The sequence below is a fragment of the Saimiri boliviensis genome, chromosome 7 (assembly GCF_048565385.1).
Source record: "Saimiri boliviensis isolate mSaiBol1 chromosome 7, mSaiBol1.pri, whole genome shotgun sequence".
Taxonomy (NCBI): domain Eukaryota; kingdom Metazoa; phylum Chordata; class Mammalia; order Primates; family Cebidae; genus Saimiri; species Saimiri boliviensis.
This window is the reverse complement of record NC_133455.1, coordinates 113,992,506-114,017,965: the sequence shown is the minus strand read 5'-3', so window position 1 is coordinate 114,017,965 and position 25,460 is coordinate 113,992,506. Positions and strand designations below refer to the sequence as shown.

Sequence of the window (25,460 nt, the reverse complement as noted above, 5' to 3'; positions counted from 1 at the left end):
TCAGATTGCCTCAGCAAATAGAATGCAGTGGTAGTGATATTGTTTAGCCCCCAAGGCTAGAACATAAGAGGCAGTGGGATTTCAGCCTGGCTTGCTTTCTTTACTGAGATGCTTCCCTTTCCATACCAACCACCAAGCTTTGAAGAAAGTCAAAGTAGCTCATCTAGGAAGACAACATGAAGAGACCATCCGGGATGCAACTCCCATGTGGAGGGTCTTCTAGATAACATCCAGCATCAACTGCTAGCTAGGACTTCATATATATATGTGTGTATATATATGCATTTCTGTATATATACGAATATATGTATATACATGTGTGTGTATATCTTTGCAATAATCTCTACCTTCATGGACCCTATATTCTCTGTAGCCTTGTGGCCATGTATTGGAAAGGTAGTGAAAGAGATATCTCTGATGAAACAAGAGGACAGACCTCAGGAAACTGTACTATTAGGTAGACTTACTCACTAATGTGAAAATCCATTTACTATTTAGCATGAATTAGAAGAGGAAGTTTGAACGAGAGGGTCGCTTTGAAATGTTTCACCTGCTTATCTAGCCAGTGAACTTCACGGCCAGTTCTACATTCAAGCTTCTTTGTAATTTAAACTTCTCTTGTGTGTTGCATATGGCAATCTGGGCTAGCGTCTGGGATGTGACTCCTGCTTCAAGAGCAATGAAAAAGTTTCTAGCACTCACTGTTGATGTGGGAAGCAGACTGTTGTTGAAGTGTTGTTATTAATGAGAATTACTGCTGGACAGCTTGAACTGGAGGATAATTTATTCTCCGTGAACTTCTAATTGCAGTAAAATGGTGTATTCACTGCCACGCTTGTCCATCTTGTTTGTTCCTGTCTTTCAGGCATGGTTGGCTGCAATGAAATAAGGCAGAACTGTACAAGCTGCACTAGAAACAAAAGTCCGTATTTCTGGAGACGCAGTGGAAATTGATCGGGCAGGTTTAGCTTGTGTAAGAGATGCTTGGGAAAATGGTAAAAAAGCAGTATGACAGACTCAAGGTGGAGTCATAGTCAACTCAGACGAAGCAAGATGCCTACTATGTGCTGTGCTGTGTGCCAAAACGGGAAATCAAAACTTCCAGATGGCTACTCACTGCTCTCACTTGAGGATCTCACTTCCCCTCTGGCATTTCTGAGAGAGAGCTCTTGCATTTATTTTAAAATTTGGCATGTCTTCTCCACTCTCCCCATTTTGCTTCTATTGATTGCTTTGGGAAAATAAAAACTGACCACGATGATGAGATGTAGGTTTTCTTAGTAATGTCTTTAATGATCTGATGTCTTTCCCCCGATTTTGCCAAATCTCTGCCTCCCATTGATCTCATTCTTCTCCATTTTGTGTCCCTGGTAGAACCATTGCCTTTCTCTTTGCATAAATGTCATTAAAGGTGCTCCTGATTTGCTGCTACCATGGTAATAGGCACTTGTTATAGGCTGTTGACTCATTACTGTATGTGTATGCGATTTGGTCACTTGTGGTTTACCAAGCTTAAGAAACAAACTGACTCTCAGCCAGGAAATGGATTCGAACCTGTGTGATGAATGATAGATCAGAGTTTGGGTGCTATTATTATTTAATAATTAGTAAAGCCTCTGAGTGGACTAGGGACAGTGCATCACCTGGGTGATGGTCCTGGCTGTCACGTAGCATCTTTTATTTATTTATTTATTTATTTATTTATTTATTATTATTATTATTTTCACATAGTGTCTTTTGTACTCTAGACAGCCTTCATGGAACACACAGCCAGAGAGAGAGAGAGAGAGAGAGAGAGGAAGTCTTATCATCACTATCTTTGAGTACTCCTGGAGAAGAAGGGCAGGAGGACAGGGCTGGAGGAATCCAGGAAATGTCAGGAATGTCTGCATAGAAGTTAAGGAAGCAGAGAGCCTAGTTGACCTCCAGCTCCTATCTTGATCTAACTGTGACTGTTTCAGATGAGAAACCGAGGGCATATATTGTCATTTGAGGAACACTAGAAGAGTATGCCTACAACAATTCTTAAACAGATTTGCCCACTCACTGCCACAGAACCTGGCATTTTGCCCCAAGAACTGTGCCTTTGGGTTTCTTCTTTAGCTTCCTCACTTTATATAGCATTTAACAAACTGTTTTTTTTTTTTTTTTTTTTCTTTTGAGATGGAGTCTCGCTCTGTCATGGGATGGAGTGCAAAGGTGCGATCTTGGCTCACTGCAACCTCCGCCTCCCAGGTTCAAGTGATTCTCCTGCCTCAGCCTCCTGAGTAGCTGGGATTACAGGCACCTGCCACTATGCCCAGCTAGTTTTTGTCTTTTCAGTAGAGATGGGGTTTCACTAGGCTAGCCCGGCTGGTCTCGAACTCCTGACTCCAGGTGACCCACTGGCCTTGGACTCCCAAAGTGCTGGGATTACAGGCATGAGCCACTGCGCCTGGCATTAACAAACTCTTTCCCTTGCCTTACAATAACTGTTTCCACCTCAGATCACCCAACCATATGTCTTCTCTCATCTTACTGAATATTGCTGGTGAAATATTTATTCTTCTTAGAATATCTCTTTACTTTCACATGTAAGCAGGAGAAAATTATTCTTGAAAGGAGGGAAAGGGGGACAGTGTAGGGATGTTGAGTATCAATGTTGTTTCAACCTGGTAATGACCAATGGAAGAAGTCATATTCTTATGTGTTGAGACAGCAAAAGACTGAAATCCATTAAGCTTAGGCATTGTCTTTCCTGGAATTCAACTTCTCTCGGAATATAGAAAAACCTCCTGTAGATAACAGCTATACTGAGAGACAGTTATGTAGAGAGGAATGGCCCCCAGATTTTGTAGACAAATTTCCTGGGTCCAAACCTTGATTCTGCTCATACTGTCTGCATAACCCTTGGAAAGTTGTTAGCTCCCGTATCTTTCATATTTCTTATCTATAAAATACAATTAACCATTGTATTTAACTTACGGGGTTACTGTGATTATTAAATAAGCAAATGCATTGAAAACACTTAGAACAATGTCTTGAACTTAACAAGTACTATGGAAGTCATCATAATTGTTAGTAACACTTTTCAGGGTACCTTGGTTTTTCTCAAATTGCTTTTCTAAAGGAGTTTGCAATTGACCGTAGCACAGCCAAGTCCGTTTGATGAAAGGAGGAAAGGATGGTTTTGACATTGAGAACTGCTCCCCTGCCATGGTGTTCAATCTGGGTGGGTCTTTTCAGGGACTGTTTCTGACATCCTGAGGTCCATGTCGGACACGGTATGGCTCCCTTGGGAGAGCTGAGAGGGAGAAGGGATGCTTAAGAAACTTTTGTCGGAGTCTGTAACCTTCACATAATCTTCTCTCCCATTCTTGTTCCCTTTGGAATGATGTAGAGAGTGTTTCACCTAAGTGGCTGGGGAATGATCCAATGTTGGTGACATTAGGAGTGTTGCAGAAGGAGCTGGCACTCTAGCGACAGACAGACCAAAGTTCAAGGCCTGTCTGTGCCACCTACTGTCTCTGTGACGCTTGATAAATCACTTAAGGTCTCAAGAGTTACAGTTTCTCATTTACAAAATGGACATGCTAAAATGTGCCTACCTCCCGGAGTGGGGGTGCTAATCAAATGTGATAATATGTGTGACAGCAACTTGTAAACTGTAAGAGGTGACATAGATGTGAGTTGTTACTATTAGTGGTTTCTTTAATTTCCCTGCTCTCTACAAGCAGACCTGAATTCTAGCAGCACCTGTATGCTGTCATCACTTGGCTGCTGATTTTATTTAAGGGCTTTACTCATAAGTCTGGGGCCAATAATTGTACACTGGCTTCTCTTGTAGTGAAAGAATGGGTAGATGGTAGATGCCTCTCGCCCAACTGGCTCAGAGCACCAGTGTGGAAACTGTTTTCATAGAACAAGGGGTCCTGACAGTTTTCAGAAGAGATTATTTTCTCTCCTTCAACTTATAAATCGTGCAATATTATAATAGGAAACTTTTTGGGCTGTTATTTGGTGATACTGTTACTCTGATAGTTGATAAAACACTTTCAGACACCAAGAGAATTAAAGGTTGGCCAGGGTGGAAGAATGCTATAAATCAAGATTACCTAAAGGGGATATGAGAGATAAGGGATTAAACAGAATAAAGAAGAAATAAGGAGAAATATCCATGCAGCTTGCGAACATTTATCCACTTTCAGGAGCAGATCTTGAAGGTTATTTTGTGCCGTTGAAGAAGTCACTCTGATGAAAATAATTTTCACTTGTAAATGTATGTAATAAGAGTATGGTTTTCTTAATTTTGTATAGAGGGTCAATGTAGTGACTTTTGGCTACAGTGGATTGAAGTGTTACAAGAAAAAAAGCGAGAGAAAAGAGATGTTACTGCCAGTTGTGAACAGAATCAGGTGGGGTCAGACCTGTGCTCTGCAGGTCACAGAAAATACTTTCAGATACCTCGCCTTTCAGGCCTTGATCATGGACAGAAATAGAGCACAGAAGGTGCTTCTTAGGGAAGTCTTCACTTTTCCAACCTTTTGCCACCAATGAAAAATGGAGCAAATGAGTGGCTGGGTACAGACCCTTGGCACCAAGTGGTTGGAGTAAATGGAACACTGCAGGGACACAGAACCTCACCCGCCACTGAGCATATTACTGGAGAAATACAGTACGAAACCCAGCAGGCTTCTGCAAACAACGCATCCCTTTAAGTTAATTGGTGTTATATAGAAGCTGAAATGCTCCGCTTATTTACAAAGCTACAGATTTATGTAAAGCAAAACCAATTACACTTAATGCCTAAACTATTCCAGGTGCTCAGTGATAATGTTGCTAGGCAGTAGAGAAGAAACTGCTGTGCGAATGCATCCTGTTCTGAATGGAAGCCTGTGTAGTTACTGCAATTTAGCTAATCACGAGTGTCAACGCCAACGTGAGAATTCTAAGCTCTTTTGGTGTTTGCTTTGGGTCAACTTTATAATTCTGTAGATCTTTCATCTCTAAGGACAAGAGAAAGCATAATGAGCACCTTTTTCTATTATGATGTAGGAATTAAGGAGATGAAGGCAAATTTGTGGGGAGTGGGGAGAACGAGATGAAGCAGACCCCTTTTCTAACAGTAGCAGAGACTAGAGCTTCCCACTTGTACTGAGGTGAAGTGTTTAAAGATTTCTTGCTCTTTTGGGTGTTCATTAAACCCAAATTGTAAACTTGGCATTTAACCTTTTGCAGCAAGGAAAGCTTCTAAGGAATATCAGGGGTCTGCCTCACTGTTTTGCTAGGAAACGATTGCTAAACAGAAAGGATTTGAAAAAGTTACAGGGAAAGGATTTATGCCTGTACCAGCAAGTCTTTTCATTTGTCCTCAAACAAAAAATAGTTTGAGTAAGAAAAACACCTGGTGCTTTACAGCTCCTCTTTTGCAATTAAAAATGCATAGCCTACCTAATCAAGTTGAATAAATCTTTTATTCTACAGACCTAAAATATTTTATGTAGACACAAGGGAGGTGCATAATTGTAGAATAATTTGCAGTCAGCTGATAAACTCACCTGTCCTATCCAGCATGAATTGTCCTGGAAAAGCAATGGCTTTTAAACTTTAGGGAGCATGAGAATGATTTAGATGTGCTTATTAAAACCACCAATTCCTGGACCCCAATCTGAAAAAAGGTTTGGGTTAAGGCAGTCTGTGTAGAGGCCCGAAAGATTCACCTGTAGCAAGTTGTCCTCAACCAAATTTTGACAAATACTGCTACAAAGAAACAGACATTAATTTTATTTGATTTTTTAAAATGAGTTTATACATATTTTTGCTTATAAGAGAACAAACTCTTAGAAGATGACTTTCTGAATGCTTCTCAATTGGCAGTGGAGACCAAAAGATGTTATTCATGTAATTCCTTTAAGTAGCTCTATTTGGTTTGGTCACTTCCCCTCCTCTCACTCCTCATTTTATCTTCCTTAATTTCCTCTTTCCTTTAAATTTAACAATTCTGTAACTTACATTTATTTTTCAACTTTTTTAGTGTGTGGACGTTTTCTTTGTTAAGAACATCTATCTTAGTAATACTGCTTTTAAATTCAGAGAAAATTTCTTTAATGAAGTCATATCTTGATAATGTAATATTAAGAGCAAATAGCCGGGCGCGGTGGCTCAAGCCTGTAATCCCAGCACTTTGGGAGGCCGAGGCGGGTGGATCACGAGGTTGAGAGATCGAGACCAACCTGGTCAACATGGTGAAACCCCGTCTCTACTAAAAATACAAAAAATTAGCTGGGCATGGTGGCGTGTGCCTGTAATCCCAGCTACTCAGGAGGCTGAGGCAGGAGAATTGCCTGAACCCAGGAGGCGGAGGTTGTGGTGAGCCGAGATCCTGCCATTGCACTCCAGCCTGGGTAACAAGAGCGAAACTCCACCTCAAAAAAAAAAAAAAAAAAAGAGCAAATATAGCAAAATCATGTATTTGTTTATTATTTACTCAGCTATATATAGTATATGGTCACAATGCTTGGCATATAATAAGCTCTCAATAAGTGTATTGAAAGAGATTGTATTAAAATACTGTCATTTTGCTTCTAATGAATCACTAAAACTCCAAAAAAAGTCATGTGCTTTCAATGACTGAACCATTGTAGAAAGTTGTAAGGTATTACTAGTGTATAGAAAACTCTTTTTTTTGTCATAATCACCTAGACTTTGAAATTATTTTATTAATTCTAATGCATAATGTTAATGCAAAAGCATCACAGTTTACCAAAAAGGTTGTAATTAGTCTTTGTAAGTAAAGTATACAGATGATATTTATAAAATCACCTTCATATATATTGGCTCTTACACTGAAACACATAAAATGCTCAACTGAAGAAGAAAACAATGAATACTGTTCTCATAAGACAGGTAGACTCAAATACAGTTTCACAGGGCTGTCTCCCAAAGATCAATACTTGAAGAAAATTTCTGTATACTGCCATAAAATTTCAGAGACTTTTTGTGGAGGAGAAGTGTTTCTTCAAGATTACTTCCATGGATGTTCTGGGCATTAAAATGATTTAGATTACAATATCTAAAAAAGAAAGAAAGAAAGCTTTTCTTAGGACCAGATGTAGATGAATTGATAAATCATTTGCTTCCATCCTGTGCTTCTCTACCTTTTATGATGGGCTCATAGCTACTGGCGCAACACTGTCGATTATTTAAGAGCGCTGCTCACCAAAACAGTCTTTTTAAAAGGACAAAGGGTTTTCATGACTTAGTAAAGAGTCTCATAAGGACCTTTAGGTGGCGCTTTTTTATAACCTGCTGTGCCATCTTCAGTGCTGATGGAGAGAAGGTGATAAGTCTGAAAGCCTGTTTACTTGACAGATTTCATGGCGGTCGGGACTCATAAGAGATTTACTGGGGATTTGTAAATTCAGCACTGAGACTATGTGGAAGCCGCCATTGTCAAAGAAGGATTCCATGAATATATTTCTAGACTGTGCACTCTACATCCTCAACATCCAGGAAAGCCTGCCTTTCCAGTGTCTTCTAAGTACTAGCACCATATAAGGGGCTAGTACTTAGAATCATCCCATTTTACAGACTGAGAAACTGAAATGTCCAAGAGGTTAACTAACTTGCTTAACGTTCATAGAAATAGTAGTTGGCAGAGTTTGGATTTGGAACCAGAACTTGATTATTCTGAATCCTGGCCTTTTTCCTCTATGGCATATTGCCTCTAAAGACAAATTACTTTCTTAAACACTTTTGTGTAAGTTCCAAAAAAATTGAAACTTCAAATTGCTTTATTAACTGCTTTATTCCCAGTGATTGATACATAGTAGATGTTCAATAAATATTTGGCAAATGAACAAATGAGTATCAGCTATAAGAATAATTTTATCACGTATACACGAGTCTCACAAATAGATGAGGTCAGTCATCTATTTTTGATTTGTGAAGGTTTCAAAAGTTAATTTTACCTTCTTTTCCTTCTCAATACATCACTAAAAATAACTGTAAGAGAATGAATACTGCCTGAACAATTCTGGTCATTTGTCTCTGATTTATGTCACTTTCAAAATTCTTATGGCATAGGCACAAAAGATGACTGAAATATTTGAAAAAACAAGTGCAATATCAGCTTTATAAGGTGTGTTTTACAACACTGGAAGGATGGTGGTGTTAGTTATAAAAACACTCTCTGCCCCCTCCCCCTCAAAACACCTGAAATTTCTTTTTATTTTAGCACCCAATGTGGGATAGGATACATATTTATATGAAGCACTATAGACATATTTACCTAATACTTTTCAGCAAGGAAAATACATTTCATCTACCTACTTTCTTCATCCCTAAACTGGAAAGCCTCGAGGATGACATGTCACCAATGCAGTACTTCAGGTTTGATTGTGGAGGGATTTTTTTTTTTTTGATTTGGTACCTGTGACAGGTAAGTGTGGCTTTATATGTAAGTATAATTCCTAGCTTTATGCAGCTGGGAATTTGAGATAATGTCCCAGGGGCCCTCACAAGATTGGTTTGGTTCTAGGACTTACCCTAATATTATGCCAGACAAATATGAACTTGGATGTGGAGGTATCTAGGGTGCTAAAACAGACCTCATCCTACCTGTATTTTGGTGAGGATGTTGTTTCATAATTAATCCACTGTCCTCAAGATCTTGAGGACAAGAATAAGTTGAGACTGCCTTGTTTTTGAAAGATTTACCACTGTCACCTGGCTTTGAACAGATACACCTTTGGGTTTGATAAAAATGGGATTATGATTGCATATGTGCTGAGATTAAATAAAATTTGATTTATAAGTAATATGTTTCAATAATGCTGTCCCTGGGCCGTTGGTACTGTTGCCTGTTTCTTTGCATGCCATTGTTCTTGCTTATGTTAATAATAAGCATGCTTATGTTTTTGACAAAAACCATCAGTATAGAAAAAAATCGCGATCATGCGCTCCTCACTGCAGGCAATGGTCTTTCTTTCTCAGATTTCTTACTGTGTCTTGCTTAACTCTTCTGACTTGGCCTGTCCAATCCCAATGGCCAATAGGTCCCCAAGGCAACATGTGCTTTGGCATTGATGTCATTGGTTCTAGCTACTTAATCTCTGGAGGCAAATTTTCCAGGCTCTCCTTTCTTCTGTGTGACATCCATTTTTTTCCTGTGGGGTGCTGGTCAACAGGTGGTAGTGGGTAGAGTTACTTTAACTGAAGGCCATCGTTTTCTCCCAAACGAAGTTAGGAATTGTCGGAGAGCAAGAAGAGGGCTCTTCCACGGCACTTGGGGGCAGCACAGAACAGGAGTATAGAAGTGTGGGCTTCAGGGACAAATTTGGGGTTGAATCCTAGTTATGGGAACTTTGTGAATTTAATTAACTAGCTTTGCAGTTTTGTTTTCTGATTTATAAAGTAGAATGATAAGATCTATATGCCAAGAAGGTGGTGGGGAGTTAAGTGCAGTTGTTGTGTGTGTGTGTATAGCATGCCACCCAAGACACACAGGCTGCTCAACACATGGAAAATTAATTTCTTTTCTTCCTGCTTTGTTTCTTCCTCTCTCTCTCTATTTTCTCCCTAAAAAAGTATGCAGGAGAAGAGAGTGTAGATTGGAGATGGAGATTTGGTAAGAATTAGATTTATTTCTGAATGAACTTTACCTTTTTACTTCATTCCTTCTCATCTTTGGTTCTTCCAATCTCTGGTGTGTTGTCTGTTTTTATTCTTATCTCATCCTCTGCACCCCACACCACTATTTCTCACTTCTTTACTGGAACTGACTTGTTCCACAATCACAGAGAAAGAATCGCAGGTGAATATTTTCATTTGGGCCCTAGATGTTGGTTCCATGTGGACTGGGAATTTGCCTGTTCAACTCTAGTGCCTGAAACAATGCTTAGCCTGTTGGCTGAGTGGGTATGTTAATGAGTCAATCCCTTGGCTAATGGATTCTGGGTCCAGTGCCAGTTCTACCTGAACTCTGTCCATGACTGTGGTCATCTTGGCCACACCTCTGCGTAAGTCTAGGAGAAGAATAAAAAGGAGGAAGAAGAGAGCATAGGCTAGGTATGAGACCACTGTAATTGCTAACACTTTGGAGCATTTACTCATCCTCACAAAAACCTTTTGACACAGTTACTATTCTTATCAGTTCTGTTTTTAAAATGAAGTAACTGAGGTTTAGCAAGGTTAAACAGCTTGCTGAAGTTGTATAGTAGACGAATTGTGGAACTGGACTCAAGTAATTTAACTAAATTACTTCAAGGATCAAACCTTACCATAGGCTACACAGTAAAAATTGAGAGTGCAGGTGTTTGAGAATCACTGGATGAGCAACAGTTATGGGTCTAGAGGCAGTGGATGGACGGGAAGGAGGCCGTGCCTCCAACTTCCATTTTCATTGTGAAATCTATTTTGCTACAATGCTAAGAACATTCCTGTTGGATCTTTCTGTTAAACTTTCTAATTCTCTAATATGATTGTCCATCTAAGAATGAGATCAGCATTTAGAAAAAGTATGCACTGTGAAAGGATCAGTTTGATAATTTATATACTTTAGTGTGTACGAAATATAAAAATTCAGGAAGCCATTAAGGTTTTTAATTTTGTCATCAATTCTGCCTTGCATGAGGTTTGATCCTCTCTTATACTGGACTATAAGCCAATCAGAGCAGAACATTGATGGAATTAAACCTTTATCGACTTACTGACTTTGCATCTTTCTAGTTTATGACACTACCTATCACATAGCTGATGTTCAAAAAGAGATTTGTTAGGTTAATAAAATAATGATCTAGGCAAGGGTGAAGTGACAATGGATGAGATAATATATGACTACATGACTAAAGAGATAAATGGATGGAAGGAAATGAGGAAAATGAAAATCTGTTTAGTTCCTGCTTTGTGACAGACATTGTGCTTAGCGCTTTATCAATATTCGTCCCCCTAAAACCCACAAGAGGTTTTTTATTTTACAGGTGTAAAAACAGAGGCACAGTGATGTTAGAGAATTTTCTCAAAAGTACACAGCTGTACAAGAATATGTCAAGGGGTGAGAGAGAGAGAGAGAGAGAGAGAGAGAGAGAGACATGGTCTGACAATGGATTGATGGATAGTAGATGGTACATATTAAGCCACCCTCAGGTGGTCTCAGGTGACAAGCTAGGGGATTTTGTACAGTTTTTTTTTTAAATTGACCTTGAAATGGTCACTGCTGATTTAAAGGCCTGAATAGGATCCAAATCTCAAGCATCATTAGATTTCTAGCTATTTGTTTAATGATATTTGCTTTTAATGATAATGATTCACTCATTCTTATTATCAATATGGTTATTTCTAATTCTAAAGTGATGCTACGTAGTGGAGAGGAAAATCTTGTGTTAGAACATGTTTTAGAATTTGTAAAGCACTCTTTTATTATGAGGATCGATGGAAAAAGTGAAGTCTAAATTGAAATTTCTTGCTCTGAATAATCTGTTGAATTTCTCTAATATGCTAATTTGTCCAGTCATGGCATACAGAATTCCCGCTGGCTCAGTGGTGGTTCCCAGACCAATATTTCATGGACTCAGAAATTTTTCATCTTACCACACACTTACTCACCTTTGTGAAACACTCCAGAATCCCAGGACGTTCAACAATGTTAATGATGCCAGGAAGAAGAAGAAGCTTTCTAAATTGCCTTTGTTTAATGTGTTTGGAAACCAATTGCCTGTTTGGAACAAATGTAATTGTTATTCAGCTGCAGAGTTGTAAGTTTCTGTGAATATTTTATCATTCCACAATTCATAGAGCTTTATTTGCTTCAGTAATATCCACAAAGCAAAAAAGCTCATTTGAAACTTGTCAAAATTTATTTAATTCTGTAATTAACAGTAAAATGATAAGCAAAGCACCCCAAATATTTTGAAGGTCACAAAACACCCTTAATTTGCATCATGCAATATAGGTGTCAAAAGAACTGGGTTGTAAAGGTAATCCTATTTTACTAATTTGCAGGAGCCATGGGTGCATCTTATTTATCCTTATATTTGTAGTACTCAGAGCAGTGCCTGGCATGTAGGGATTATTTGGCAAATATATAGTGAATGAATGAAAAATATTTTCTGTGATCAAATAGTCTGTTTCATACGCTAATTGTAAGGGTAGTGAGATAATGTATGTAGGTGATAGATGTTAAATTATTTTCACAACTTAGATAAATCCAGGGCTACCTTATCGTAATTTCACATAACCCTGTTGGTCAAATTACTTGCAATCTCTGGCTAACATGGAGATTTTCTTTTGACCTAATAAGTAAATTCTTCAATTTGATACTACCAAATAAAGTATCTGTACTTCATTATGATTTCATACGGGGTATATATGAAACTATTCAGGATTCAAGGTAATTGCTTTAATTTGCTTCTAAGTTTTGACTTTTGCTTTGGATCTGTGCTATAACTCTATATTTCTTTGTCTCTATCTACACACATACTTTTTATTTCTTCAGTGAATTTTGGGGTATCATTTAATACATAAAATACAATGCATTATATAATACATCTTATATATGCCATACTTACTTATAGGCAATACTTTGAAAACAGCAAGGACATCTAGTGTTACCAAATGTATTACAGATACGTAGCACTACAGAATGCTTAAAAGAGAAATATCTAACTTGACAGAGAGAATTTAACTGTAACTCTGAATGAGTTGAATTTTTTAAATGCTATGCATTATGAGAACAGGAAATGATCATCTTTGAACATGAAAATGCCGAGGATTCATCATTTCTTTGCCTTTTTATAGGAACAAGTCCTAGAAGGGGAGGTGAAGAGGGTGTGGGACCAGCGCAATCAGTCTATGAACCAATAGGACTGGGCTTCAGTACCATCTTTGACACATGGATTGTAGGGTTGTTTCCTGCAGTAGAAAGTGGTTTTTGGCGTCTCCCTTGACAACGCACACTCTTAGATGGGATTTAACTTAACTGATCTGATCACAGTCAGCAAGTGCGTAGGTATGGCAACTGTGATTAATTGTGCCGCTTCCCATTTAAAGCTGTTTGTCTTTAGTTTTTTACCTTCTCGGTAACTGTTACTATGGATCAACAATGAAAATTAGCTGTGTCTATTATATTCTTGGACCTATATGTGAAAGCTACCCTAAATAAATTATAGCACAGATAAATACAATGGTAAAGTGGAACTTACAAAATAGGTATTATTTTGTCAGCAGAACTGTGTTGTAAAGGTAATCTTGATTATGCTGTTAATTTTCAGAAGCCGTGTGTATCTTATTTATCCTTTTATTTTTAGTATTTAGAACAATGCCTGACAAATAGGGGTTATTTGGCAAAATAATGCCAATTATGATAGGTATCATAATACTTATCAAAATAAATATTACCATACCTATTTTGTAAGTTCCACTTTACAATTTTATTTGGGTCCTATTATAATGAAAATATATGGTTTTATTGCTATAGTGACATGGTGCCTTTATCTGATGTTTAGATGAGTAAATGAAGTTCACTCACTGTTTTTCTGTAAGTCTGTCTATTGGATATTGTGTAGCCTTTTTGATGTTTATATGTGTGCTTTGTGTGTATGCATGTGTGTGTGTGTGTGTGCATGTGTGTGTGTGCACACAGGAACTAAACATCTGATTATACTTGAATGGGGAGAGTTGAGTTGGAGGTCAAGATACGGTGAGATAATATCCTACTTATTTTCAGGAAGAACTAAACCATCCTTCTAAGCCTATTCAAACAGTGCCATTTTCCCCCTCTTGAATTAATATCACAATCGTATTTCTGTCCTTTCCATTTCACATCAGCACTTTGCATGTCATGCGATTATACCTTTTTATCACCGTGTTTCTCTGGCTAGAGTGAGAGGAGTTTGCATAGAGTATGTGAAACCTCAGAATTAACATGACATTAATTCTTCCTGGAGCATGAATTCTGGTCCATAAGAAGTAATTGAAAAGACTATATTATAACAGAGTCAGATGAAGAGGAAGAATACAAATTTTCTAAGATCTTTAAAGGTAAAACATAATATTTTTAAGAAATTGTGTCATTATGGCAAATACCAGCCTTTTAGGAGATACCACTGGATCTCCCTGGGCACACCAGAGCACTGTCGTCATGGGGGATGCTGTGGAAAACAGAAATGAGAAGTACTGTGACTTGGTATTTGGGGGTTTTGTGTGAAAGGAGAGAAGGACATTTGTAGAAAAGTCAGAGAAAGGTAATATAAATCTTTGGATATGGACAAAACATTTTGTGAGTGGGATTATCTAACAAAAAAAAAAGTCTACTATATTACTCAGAATTTCTACAATGCTCCTTTAGTCATCCTTAAACATCGTTTTTAGCATGTGACTTTCTTTCTAATGCTCATCTTCATTCTAGTCCCATATCTTTTGCCATATTTAGGTATCATTTAACATTCTCCGTATAGCTAATTTACATGGTAAAGAGAAGTGTCGCCTGAATTGATAGCATGGGACAAACACTTGTATCAAGTCAGACAGAAAGGTTCCTCAGGATACTTAAAATGTACTTTATTTGTATGGAGATTATCTATCTATGTGAAGAGACAGAAATAGGTATAAAAAGATATAGAAAGAGCATGGGCTTTGGAGTCAGGCAGACTTTTAAAGTTAAGTCTTGCCTTAACAGTGTGATCGTTGGGCAGATCACTGGACCACTTAAGCCTCAGTTTCTATGAGATGATGACAACAGACTCTCCCTCACTGAGTTGTCATGAGGAGTCAAAGAGATAATGGCTGTCAAGGGCTGGACACAGAGGAGGCAGTCCACAAACCTTAGATTATCGCCTCCTCCTGCCGGCTTTCCAGGTAAGCTCATACATCATCATGCAGCCTGAGCTGGATCTTGGGCCTGTTTCCTGTCAGATATTTCTTCATGCTCTGTGTGCCTTTTTTTTTTTTTTTTAATCATTATCCCAGGACCGGTTGTAAAATGTTCCATTTAACATTGTCAGTTGACTCAGCTCTTAGGTACTATAACTTTATTTTAGTAGCTTATAAACTTTTATTGTCATAATTCACATTTGTGCCATTTTTCATCTCACGTTTCCAGTAGCTGATTGAAATCAGGAGCATCCTTGTAAAGGAGACAAAGTGAAGACTTGAGGTCTAGAATGAGACTAACTAAACTTCTCCAGATTGCAGGTTAGCTGAACAGGCTCGTGAAAAACAATGTACCACATAGGGTCTGATGGGCCATTCATTCCATGCCATTTGTAATGCCCACAGTGAATCCTAGTTACTACTTTTGTAATAGAACCAGCTAGTTAGTAATAGTGTTTGACTGTTGAAGTAATAGAGGACTCAAAATATTTAACATTGTTTAGAATTCCCCCAAATATCTCTTGCTTAGCTAGATGTATTTGTTCATTAGAAAATCATTTTTTAGAATTTTTTTTGTGTACCAGGAAATGTGCATTCTGTGTTAAGTGCTTAAGAAAAGGAAATCATAAATTAGTAGGGGACAGGCAAAGGGTAATTTTTCTGGAGAATTAGGCCTTGTAGACACTAAATAAAATGTTTCTATTTATCTGAAATTATCACCATCAGTTTAGAGACAAAGGATTGTAAAACCATCTAGACTCATTCTTTATTTTATATATAAAAGAAAGAAGGAACAGAGAGGTCAAGGGAAGCATCACTCAGCAGAACCCTCATCTTCCTGCTGTTATATCAAATGCACTGCTATAGTCCGCTTCTTGGTGTTAAATGCAACTACCACTTTTACGGCTTTAACATCTTCTCAAAAGTTTTGAAATGTCTGGATGTCAGTCTTTGAAACCACTTACCCCAAATTCTTTCTAAAATACCTAAGGACAACATTTCTACTCCGGTCCTGAGACTGGCAGTCAACCTACTGTGAGATTCTTTGAGCAATTTACACTGAATTTAAGGCTTTTGAAACTGGATTGAGAAACATCTGTGGTGACACACACATACTATAACACTATCAACTACACAAATTTGCTAATACGAAAGAGAAATATAGCTTATTTTTCCTCTGTCTAGTGCCCTACATTATAAGGCTCAAAATTTCATTTGCTGCCTTGATGCCTTTGAACCTCACAGACCCCAAAGGTCTAACCACATGTTTTCCTGCTTTCATTAGATATGCTCCTCACCCAGAGGGAAGACCTCCCCACCTGACTAGTTCCCTTATTAGCCAGACTATCTACACTCTACAGAAGTCTCAACCTAACAGGTTTCACTTCCCCTGCTAGCTCTCAACATTATTCAAACCAACCAATCACATCCAGTCTACAGGAACCAGGCTGTCATCACAACACTTTGTTACTACAAAGCCTGCCCCCCACAGACCCTGCCTGTTCACTGCATGCCTGAGCACAACCCCATGTGACCCTGCACATATCAGGGTATTTTCCTTTCCCAGGCTGTGAGTGTGTGTGACTAATAAACTGCTGTCAGTCTCATCTGTCTAGTGTTAGATACCTGTTTTCCATAATCTCATACGATTTAGAGTAAGAGGTAACCCCCGGTCACCAATGTGGTAAATAGGAAATGATCAAAAACATGCCCTCACCACAGAAATCAAGGTCAGTTCTAGACAAAATATTAATAGCTTTTGCTTTAATGCATAATTACTGTTTATTTTTCTTTTGGAGGGAGGAGAAATGAAAAAGGAACTCTTCTATACATCCCTCCGTACCACTACTCAGAACTAAGTACCTCTGCTTCTAAACTACATCAGGGAGTGCAACTCCCATAGAATCATAGGACAAGAAGTGAAACAGATATTTAAGGTAATAGATATCCAAATTACCTTGATTTGATTATATCACTTTATCAAATGATCACGTGTCCTGAAAACAAGTACATCTAATACATATCAATAAAAAATTTCAAAAAGTGATAAACAAATAAAAGAGGTAATGGGAACAAGACATACGTAGGCTGCACAGCATCCAATACTTCTTAGGCCTTAGCAAAAATATCCCGTTAATAAACACTGCCTCTCAGCAAATCTATTCTTTTGAGGCAGAGAAAGGGCCAATATGGGTAAGGAAAACTGACTACAATACATATTATAACTGTTGCTTACAGGAAACACCCTGAATGCAGAATCACAAAGCTTAAAATAATAATAACAATAATATAATAAATGAGAAACTCGTAAGACGAAGACAAAAAATAATGGAAAATACTAATTTCAGGAAAAGCTGAATTAAAAAAAAAACATTTTAAAGGGACACTGAGTTTTTTTATATTGATAAAAAACACAATTCAAACTAAAGATATGCCAGTGAATTTCCTGTAAGTAATGAAATCATGACAAAATCAGTTGTCTTTTGGAAGTAACAGTATATAAGTAATTAGTATCAATGACTATAACACATTCTGGCGAGTTTTTTTTTTCTTTTTAAATCAAATTGGCAAAGAAGGGATGTAGAGAATTAAATTAGTGTGATTGACAAGTGTTTAATGACGATTACAACATGGTTAGTATAAAGAAATAATACTTCACCCTCTTACAGAAGTTTCAGTAACATTAATAAGAAACCAAACCTTCAAGAAATTGAAGATATGCCTCTTTTTTTATTTTTATTTTTATTTTTGGAGACAGAGTTTCATTCTTGTTATCCAGGCTGGAGTGCAATGGAGGGATAGCTCACCACAACCTCCCCCTCCTGGGTTTGAGCGATTCTCCTGCCTCAGCCTCCCCAAGTAGCTGGGACTATAGGTGTGCACCACCACGCCCAGCTAATTTTTGTATTTTCAGTAGAGACAGGGTTTCACCATGTTGACCAGATGGTCTTGAGCTCTTGATCTCATGATCTGCCTGCCTCGGCCTCCCAAAGTGCTGGGATTGTAGGCGTGAACCACCACACCCGGCCAGATATGCCTCTTAAATAACTAACTCATCCAAAAAGAAACCCCTGATCTCAAATTATTTAGAAAAATGAAGAAAATGAGGAAATTACATTTACACATTTAAAGATATAGATATAAACTCTAACCAGAGGTACATTTAAAGACACATAGGTTTTCATTTTTAAAGTAAGAATATAAATAAAACAAACATTCAAGACAAAAAAATAGAAAATACATGCAACAAATCTAAGGAAAGTAGGAGTAAGGAAATAAAGATGAGGACAGGAAATCAATATATTAAACATTTTTAGATGTAATAGTTCTGAGATGATTCATTGGAGAAAATATAACAAAATAAACTGGCAAATCCAATCAGAATATGTAACAACAGATGCAGAGGAGATAGCAATGTTTAATTATGAGTATGCAATTTTAGAGTCAAAACTCTTAAGGAAATGGGATGAGTAGGTAAACATTAATTGCCAAAGTTGAACCAAGAAGAAATGGAAATACTTAATGAACAATAATAGTAGGAAAAAGTTACAAAGAATGTTTTTTTAAAAAGAGACATTAAGATCCCCACCAAAATTCCAATGACACTTTTCACAGAAATAGAAAAACAATCCTAAAATTTATATGGAACCACTAAACACCCCAAATAGCAAAGTAATCTTGAGCAAAAAACAAAGATGGAGACAGCACACTACCTGACTTCAAAGAATACTACAAAGCTTTAGTATCAAAACAGCATGGCATAAAAACAGACACATAGATCAGTGGACCATAATAGAGTCCTGAAATAAATCTGTGCATTTACAGATAATTGATTTTTGACAAAGGTGCCAAAAACAAACTGATATGGTTAGGCTTTGTGTCCCCACCCAAATCTCATCTTGAATTGTAATTCCCCTAATCCCCATGTGTCAAGGGAGAGAGCAGGTGGAGGTAATTGAATCATGGGGGTAGTTTCCCTCATGCTGTTCTCATTATAGTGAGTGAGTTCTTGGGAGATCTGATGGTTTTATAAGGGACTCTTCCTCCTTCACTCAGTATTCTTCCTGCCGCCTTTGAAGAAGGTGCCTTGCTTCCCCTTCACCTTCCACCATAATTATAAGTTTCCTGGGGCCTCCCCAGCCATACTGAACTGTGAGTCAATTAAACTTCTTTCCTTTATAAATTACCCAGTACTGGGCAATTCTTTATAGCAGTGTGAAAATGGAGTAATACACAAACAAAGGGGAAAGTACAGTCTCTTCAATAAATGGTGCTGGGAAAGCTGTGTATCTAAATGCAGAAGAATGAAATTGGACACTAACCTCATACCAGATACAAAAAGCAATCAACTCAAAATAGATTAAAGGCTGCAATGTAAGGCATGAAACAGTAAAACTACTAGAGCAGGGGAAAAGCTTCATGATATTGGTCTAGGTAATGATTTCTTCACTATGACAACAGAAGCATTGACAATAAAAGGAAAAATAGACAAATGAGAATGTGTCAGACTAAAATATTTCTGCACAGCAAACGAAATAACAGAGTGAAAAGGTATCTCACAGATTGGGAAAAATATTTGCAAATTATGTATTGGGTAAGAGGCTAATATCCAAAACATATAAAGAATTCCAACTACTCAGTAAGAAAAAAACCTGAATTAGCTGATTAAAAATGGGCAAATGACCTGAATAGACATTTTTTAGAAGAAGACATACAAATAGCCAACAGGTATATAAAAAACTGTTCAATATCACTGATCCTCGGGGATATGCAAATTAAAACCACAATGAGGTATCACCTCACAGCAGTTAGAATGTTATAAAAAAAATGAAAGATAAGTGTTGATGAGGATGTGAAGAAAAGGAAACCTTAGTACACTATTGGTGAGAATGCCAATTAGTACAGCTATTAGGGAAATCAGTATGGCAGTACCTCAATAAACTAAAAATAGCATTACCATAGTATTACCACATGATCCGGCAATGCTACTACTGGATATATATCCAAAGAAGTTGAAATCAGTTTGGACTCTCAGTTTGTTGCAGTATTGTTCACAATGGCTAAGATATGAACGCAACTGAAGTGTTCATCAATGGATTAGTGCATTTTAACAAGTGGTGTATATACCCAGTGGAATATTCAGGCTTAAAAAAGAAGAAAATTCTGTCATTTTTGACAACATGGATGAATCTAGAGTACCTTATGCTAAGTGACATAAGCAAGACACAGAAAGACAAATTCCATATCATCTCACTTAAATGTGAAAAGTCAAACTCACAAAAGAGAGTAGAGCGGTGGTTACCAAAGGCTGAGGTGGGGCAGGGGGGTGGATGGAGAAAGAGGAAATGTTGGCCAAGTGGTACAAAGTTTGAGTTAGACACGAGGAATTAGTTCTGGTGATCTATTACACAGCATGGTGATGGTAGTCAATAATAATGTATTGTATGTTTCAAAATTGCTAAAAGAGTGGATTTTCAATGTTCTCACCACTGAGAAATGATAATTATGTGAGGTGATGGATATGCTGATTAGACTGATTTGGTCATTCCACAATGTATGTATATCTTGAAACATTACATTGTACCCCATAGATATATACAATTATTATTTGTTAATTAAACATAAAATGCAGTTTAAGAAAAAAAGAGAGATTAGGCATTTTTTAATTTTCACAGAAAAAAAAATCTTTTCTCTGGATCTTTCCAGAACATAGCAAAAGAATAATTGCTAAGTATTGTCTATCACACATATGTAAAGATGATTTAATATTGAAAAAATCATTAATTAAATGTACCCTAATGATAGGTCCAGTTTCTTATGATTAAGAAATATTATAAGGTGATCTTAAGAGCTACTTAAGAAACATCCAATAAAATTTAACCTGATTTGTTTACCTCTTAGAAAACAAGAATAAAGTTTTCATATGATAAGGAATATTCTTTAAGATCATGTTTATAATCCTACAAATATACTTAATAAAAAAATATAAGGTATCCTCTTTAAGATCATGAGCAAGATAAAATGTGACTGTCTTCTGGTGTTACCATTGCCCTGTAAGTTCTGGGTCCTGAGAAAGACGCAAAGCATGGGAGTGAATACTGGAAATAAGGAAAATTATATAGGATAATTTTAGAATATCATATTAAATTTAGGATAAATTATAGGATAATTTTTCTGAAAATGTAAAAGGATCAACTGAAATACTAATAAATTTACTAAGAAAGTTTATGAAATTGGATGCAGATAAAGACACATACATTAATAAACAGCAATAATCTCCCTGTGTAACAGTGTTCACCTCAGCGAGTTATAAATGAGGGAAAATGATTCAGTTCAAATAGCAAAAAGGAAAAATGTATAAAATGTCTATGATAATTTCAACAAGAAGTGTTCAGGATATATATGAAGAAAAATGCTTACTGAACTCAACTTTGAAATATTAAATTTAAAAAGTATGTTATATACTTGCATGGACCACTATCTATTGTAAAAACTTTAGTTTTTCTAAAATTAACATAAAAGTTTTACTCATTTTATTAAAATAAAAATAAGATTGGGGGACTAGATGCAGTGGCTCATGCCTGTAATCCCAGCACTTTGGGAGGCTGAGGCAGGCTCATTACTTGAGGTCAGGAGTTCGATACCAGCCTGGCTGGCATGGTGAAACCCTGTCTCTACTAAAAATACAAAAATTAGCCTGGTGTGGTGGCAGATGCCTGTAATCCCAGCTAGTTGGAGGCTGAGGCACAAGAACTGCCTGAACCAGGAAGGCAGAAGTTGCAGCACTCCAACCTAGGTGATAGAGTGAGACACTGTCTCAAACAAAAAAAAAAGATGCGAGAAAAAAAAAAAATGTGAAATTCGTCTAGAAGTATAAGCCATGGAGAATATGGTTTTCATAAATAAAGAATAACCAAAAAGAAAAGTATGATTAGTAATAGGTGATATAAACTATATATCATACAATTATTATAATAATTAAAAGGAGAGTGATAATAAGCTAAAATAAAGAGGTAGCTGAAAGGAACAAGACAGAAAGCCCTGAAACAGTCCCAAGACCACCTAAGAATATGTTAAAATACATAAAACTGATTAGTTTCATTTCACTTACTATATGATTGTGAAATATTTAAAGTTTAACCAACTTTTCACAATGTATATTAAATTCTCTTGTGAATATTGCTTATTTGAAGCAAGTATTTCCTTTAATAGAACCAAAATGAAATCCGTATGAATAATAAAATTAGTCCAAAATGTGAAACCATTAAAATTCTACCACCAGAGATAAATGCAATGAAATTAATCATCAAATTTGATTACACATAGCAGCAAAACTTGTATAAAATAGATTTATCTATAAAATAAAATGCTGAGTTAAAACTGGGAAAATACTAGCGATAACTATGACACAAATCATAATATTCTTAAAGTATAATGAGCATATATAAAATGACAAAAAATGACCAAAAGAAAAATAGGCGAAGAATATGACTAAGCACATCACAAAAGAGAAGAGAAAAGTGTCCTATAAACATTTCAATTTTACACTCTAAAAAATACAAATTAAAATAGCAATGGAATATAATATTTTCCAATCAGATAGACAAAGATCAAAATATTATGCTTAGGGCTGAAATTAATATCTTGAGACAAGTATTGTCATTTCACAATGGCCATATAATTGATGCAGTCTTTTAGAAATCAATTTTGCTTTAATTCTCAATGGTCTTTAAAATATTTATCCTCATTGAAGGAATAATCCCATTTCCAGGATTCTACTCTAAGGAGGAAATAAGTCATGTACTTAATGATTATAGAAAAGAACGCTCACCTTAGTAATATTTATAGCAAGAAAAATTAGGAACAACCTAAATATTCCTTAAGGAGGGAAGGGTATACACACACACACACACACACACACACACACACACACACACACACAATATGCATATATAATACACATATATGTATGTATGTGTATATGCAATGAAACATATAATACCATAAGTGATGTTTTTAAAAAACTCCAAATGACATAGACATATGCTGACAATATTATTTGAAGCAAGAAAGCAGAGACTTTATACAAATGTATTGGTTGAGCATTCAGTAGGTTATATTCAAACTCTAATTTTATTTAAAATCTCTAATTTTATTAAGAACCGGCATGGGTGATATTTGGCATAACCAGCTTTCTTAGAAGGATGAGTTCATCCTCTTGAAGAGCATTGGGAGGTAAAAACCCATCAAGATAGTGTGTTCTCATGATGATTTCAATGAATTATCATGGAAATGAGTTTTAGAAGAGAGGTAATGCTTTGTGATAAATATCCACAAATAGGAAAATTTGGAAGAAAATTTACTCAAATAGCAGTATAGCCATCATAGTTTCAAGGTCTTTTTTTTCTCTTTTATTGTTTGGATTTATTTGATTATATATTACCTTTACAGCAAAAAAGGAAAAAAAAAAGTGTTTTAACACCAATTTCTCAAACATACTGGAAAAATTTGACTACCAAAAATAATTTCTGGTTAATTATAAAACAACAGAAAGGGGTGGTTTTCTACCACCACGGACTCTTCAGCAGCTGAAGTTCTGAAGAGCAGGCTTGTCATTAGCAGCCTTGATAGTGTAGCTTGGAAGTTATTTGCTATTTATAAAACTGTCCTAAGCTATTATTCTAGAAATCATGATACCTCAAATTACAGAAATGAATCAGTTCTGCACCCTAAGATTCACTCACTTCAGCCATATGTCACTCCATGTCCTACTGAAATCACAGCTTTACCAGATACTTCAAGTATACATGGTATTAAGTGCTATAGCATATTGCTTTTGATTCAAGGCAGATTTCTGTTATCTCTCTTTGGAGAAAGATGCAATATTTTCCCTTTTTACAAACTACTGTTTCATTTTGAATGTAATGGAACTATGAAAATCTTAAAATGTGCCTTTTGGAATCTCTTCAAAAGATAGTTGGAGTCAGGAAGCAATTATTTCCCTCAGACTTCATTAGATTTTTTTGTTATTTTGTAGTGCTGGTGTTTTAGCAAAAGTCCAAAATTGTTGAGACAAAACTGAAATAGATTTTATACTCTGCTTTATTTGAAGCAGCCTTCTACTTCACTATGTGCTTTTTGCTTGGGAGCGAAAAAGGGTGCAATTAAAAAGATGTAACAGTCTGTCTCCAGGGTGGATGTAACAAGAGCTTTGGAATCCGGAATCCACCATTGCTATGTGATTTGGACAATTTATGCAACTTTCTGAGCTCATTTTCCTCTTATATATGATGGGGCTACAAATACCTACCTCCAAATAATTGTTGTGAAGATTTAATGAAATAATATCTTTGTGAAATGCATATAGCAAGGTCTGCATATAACTGACACTTAATAAATGTTAATTTCTTCCCTTCCTCCTTTCAGTAACCTGATTTAAATGCTTCATTTGAGATTCATAGCTCTCCTACCTGAGTTAATTTTTAAAACACATTAATTTTCATGATACCTGAAGGAAATAATACCTACCAACTGTATTCTAACTTTGACTTTTCTATCAATTTTTCATATTTATCTAATAATGACTCAAATTATTATTACCCTCAATTTACAAACAAGGAAACAAAGGCACAGAGCAGCTGAACTCTTTGCCTAAAGTCATGGAAAAGGGACAGAATACATATTTGTTGAATGAATTGATGAAGTGAGATTGGGCCTCAGATCTGCACATGCACAATACTTTGCTTTAGATAATAATGCCTGCATCACGACTTTAATTTGCATTTCTAGATCTTGGGAATTGTGGATAAAAATGAAGTCAGGTTGCTGTTTCCAGGAAGGAACACTGTGTCTTTCAAAATTGTAGAGAAATTGCTAGGCATTGTTTACCTGAACTGCAGAAAGAACCGGCATGGGTGATATTTGGCATAACCAGCTTAGAAGGAAGAGTTCATCCTCTTGAAGAGCATTGGGAGGTAAAAACCCATCAAGATAGTGTGTTCTCATGATGATTTCAGTGAATTATCATGGAAATGAGTTTTAGAAGAGAGGTAATGCTTTGTGATAATAGCGTGATAATGCCACTAGCTATGAACTGTAATTGTAATAGCATTAATCAAATGAATATATCTGATATTAATTTGAGTGTCAAATATTTCTATAAGTTCTTCTTGTTAATTAAACATCAGACTTGGTATTATTAATTCAGTATCTAGCCAGTGCTTGCACATAGTAGGAACCCAATATGTATTTGTGATTGAATTAATAAATCAGTCTATAAGTGGGGTTATTTAAAATAGGAAAGTATTGAATTTAAATAATTTCATGGATATAACAACACCAATTTTTGCCCAGAACCTGCTTATTTGTACAGTTGGTTCTTCATTTGCAGCTCTACTAAGCTAATAGTATAGATACATTAATTTCTTAATTTTAGAAGAAAGCCTTTCTTATATTTTGCATATTTGGAGGAAACTAGACTTTTACCTCAAATTACTTTAAGAGTAGATTTTGTGCCTTTCATCCTGTGTCTTGTGCTCTTTAGGCTATTTAAAAATCTATCAGACATATTTACACCTTCATTGAGCTTCTGAATATCACTGGGCAAATTCATG

At 36.4% G+C, this 25,460-nt stretch overlaps 1 protein-coding gene across 1 annotated transcript in view; it reads right to left on the bottom strand.

The window, feature by feature from the left end:
- Window positions 1-6,471: 6,471 nt before the first annotated feature.
- Window positions 6,472-25,460, bottom strand: part of SLC15A5 (solute carrier family 15 member 5) — a 78,301-nt gene continuing 59,312 nt past the window's right edge. The window contains exons 8-9 of the mRNA XM_003934574.2: window positions 11,584-11,692; window positions 6,472-7,051 (exon numbers count right to left, since the gene is read on the bottom strand). Coding sequence (XP_003934623.1) covers window positions 6,904-7,051; window positions 11,584-11,692 — 257 coding nt within the window. The 3' untranslated portion in view covers window positions 6,472-6,903. The remainder of the gene's footprint in view (window positions 7,052-11,583; window positions 11,693-25,460) is intronic.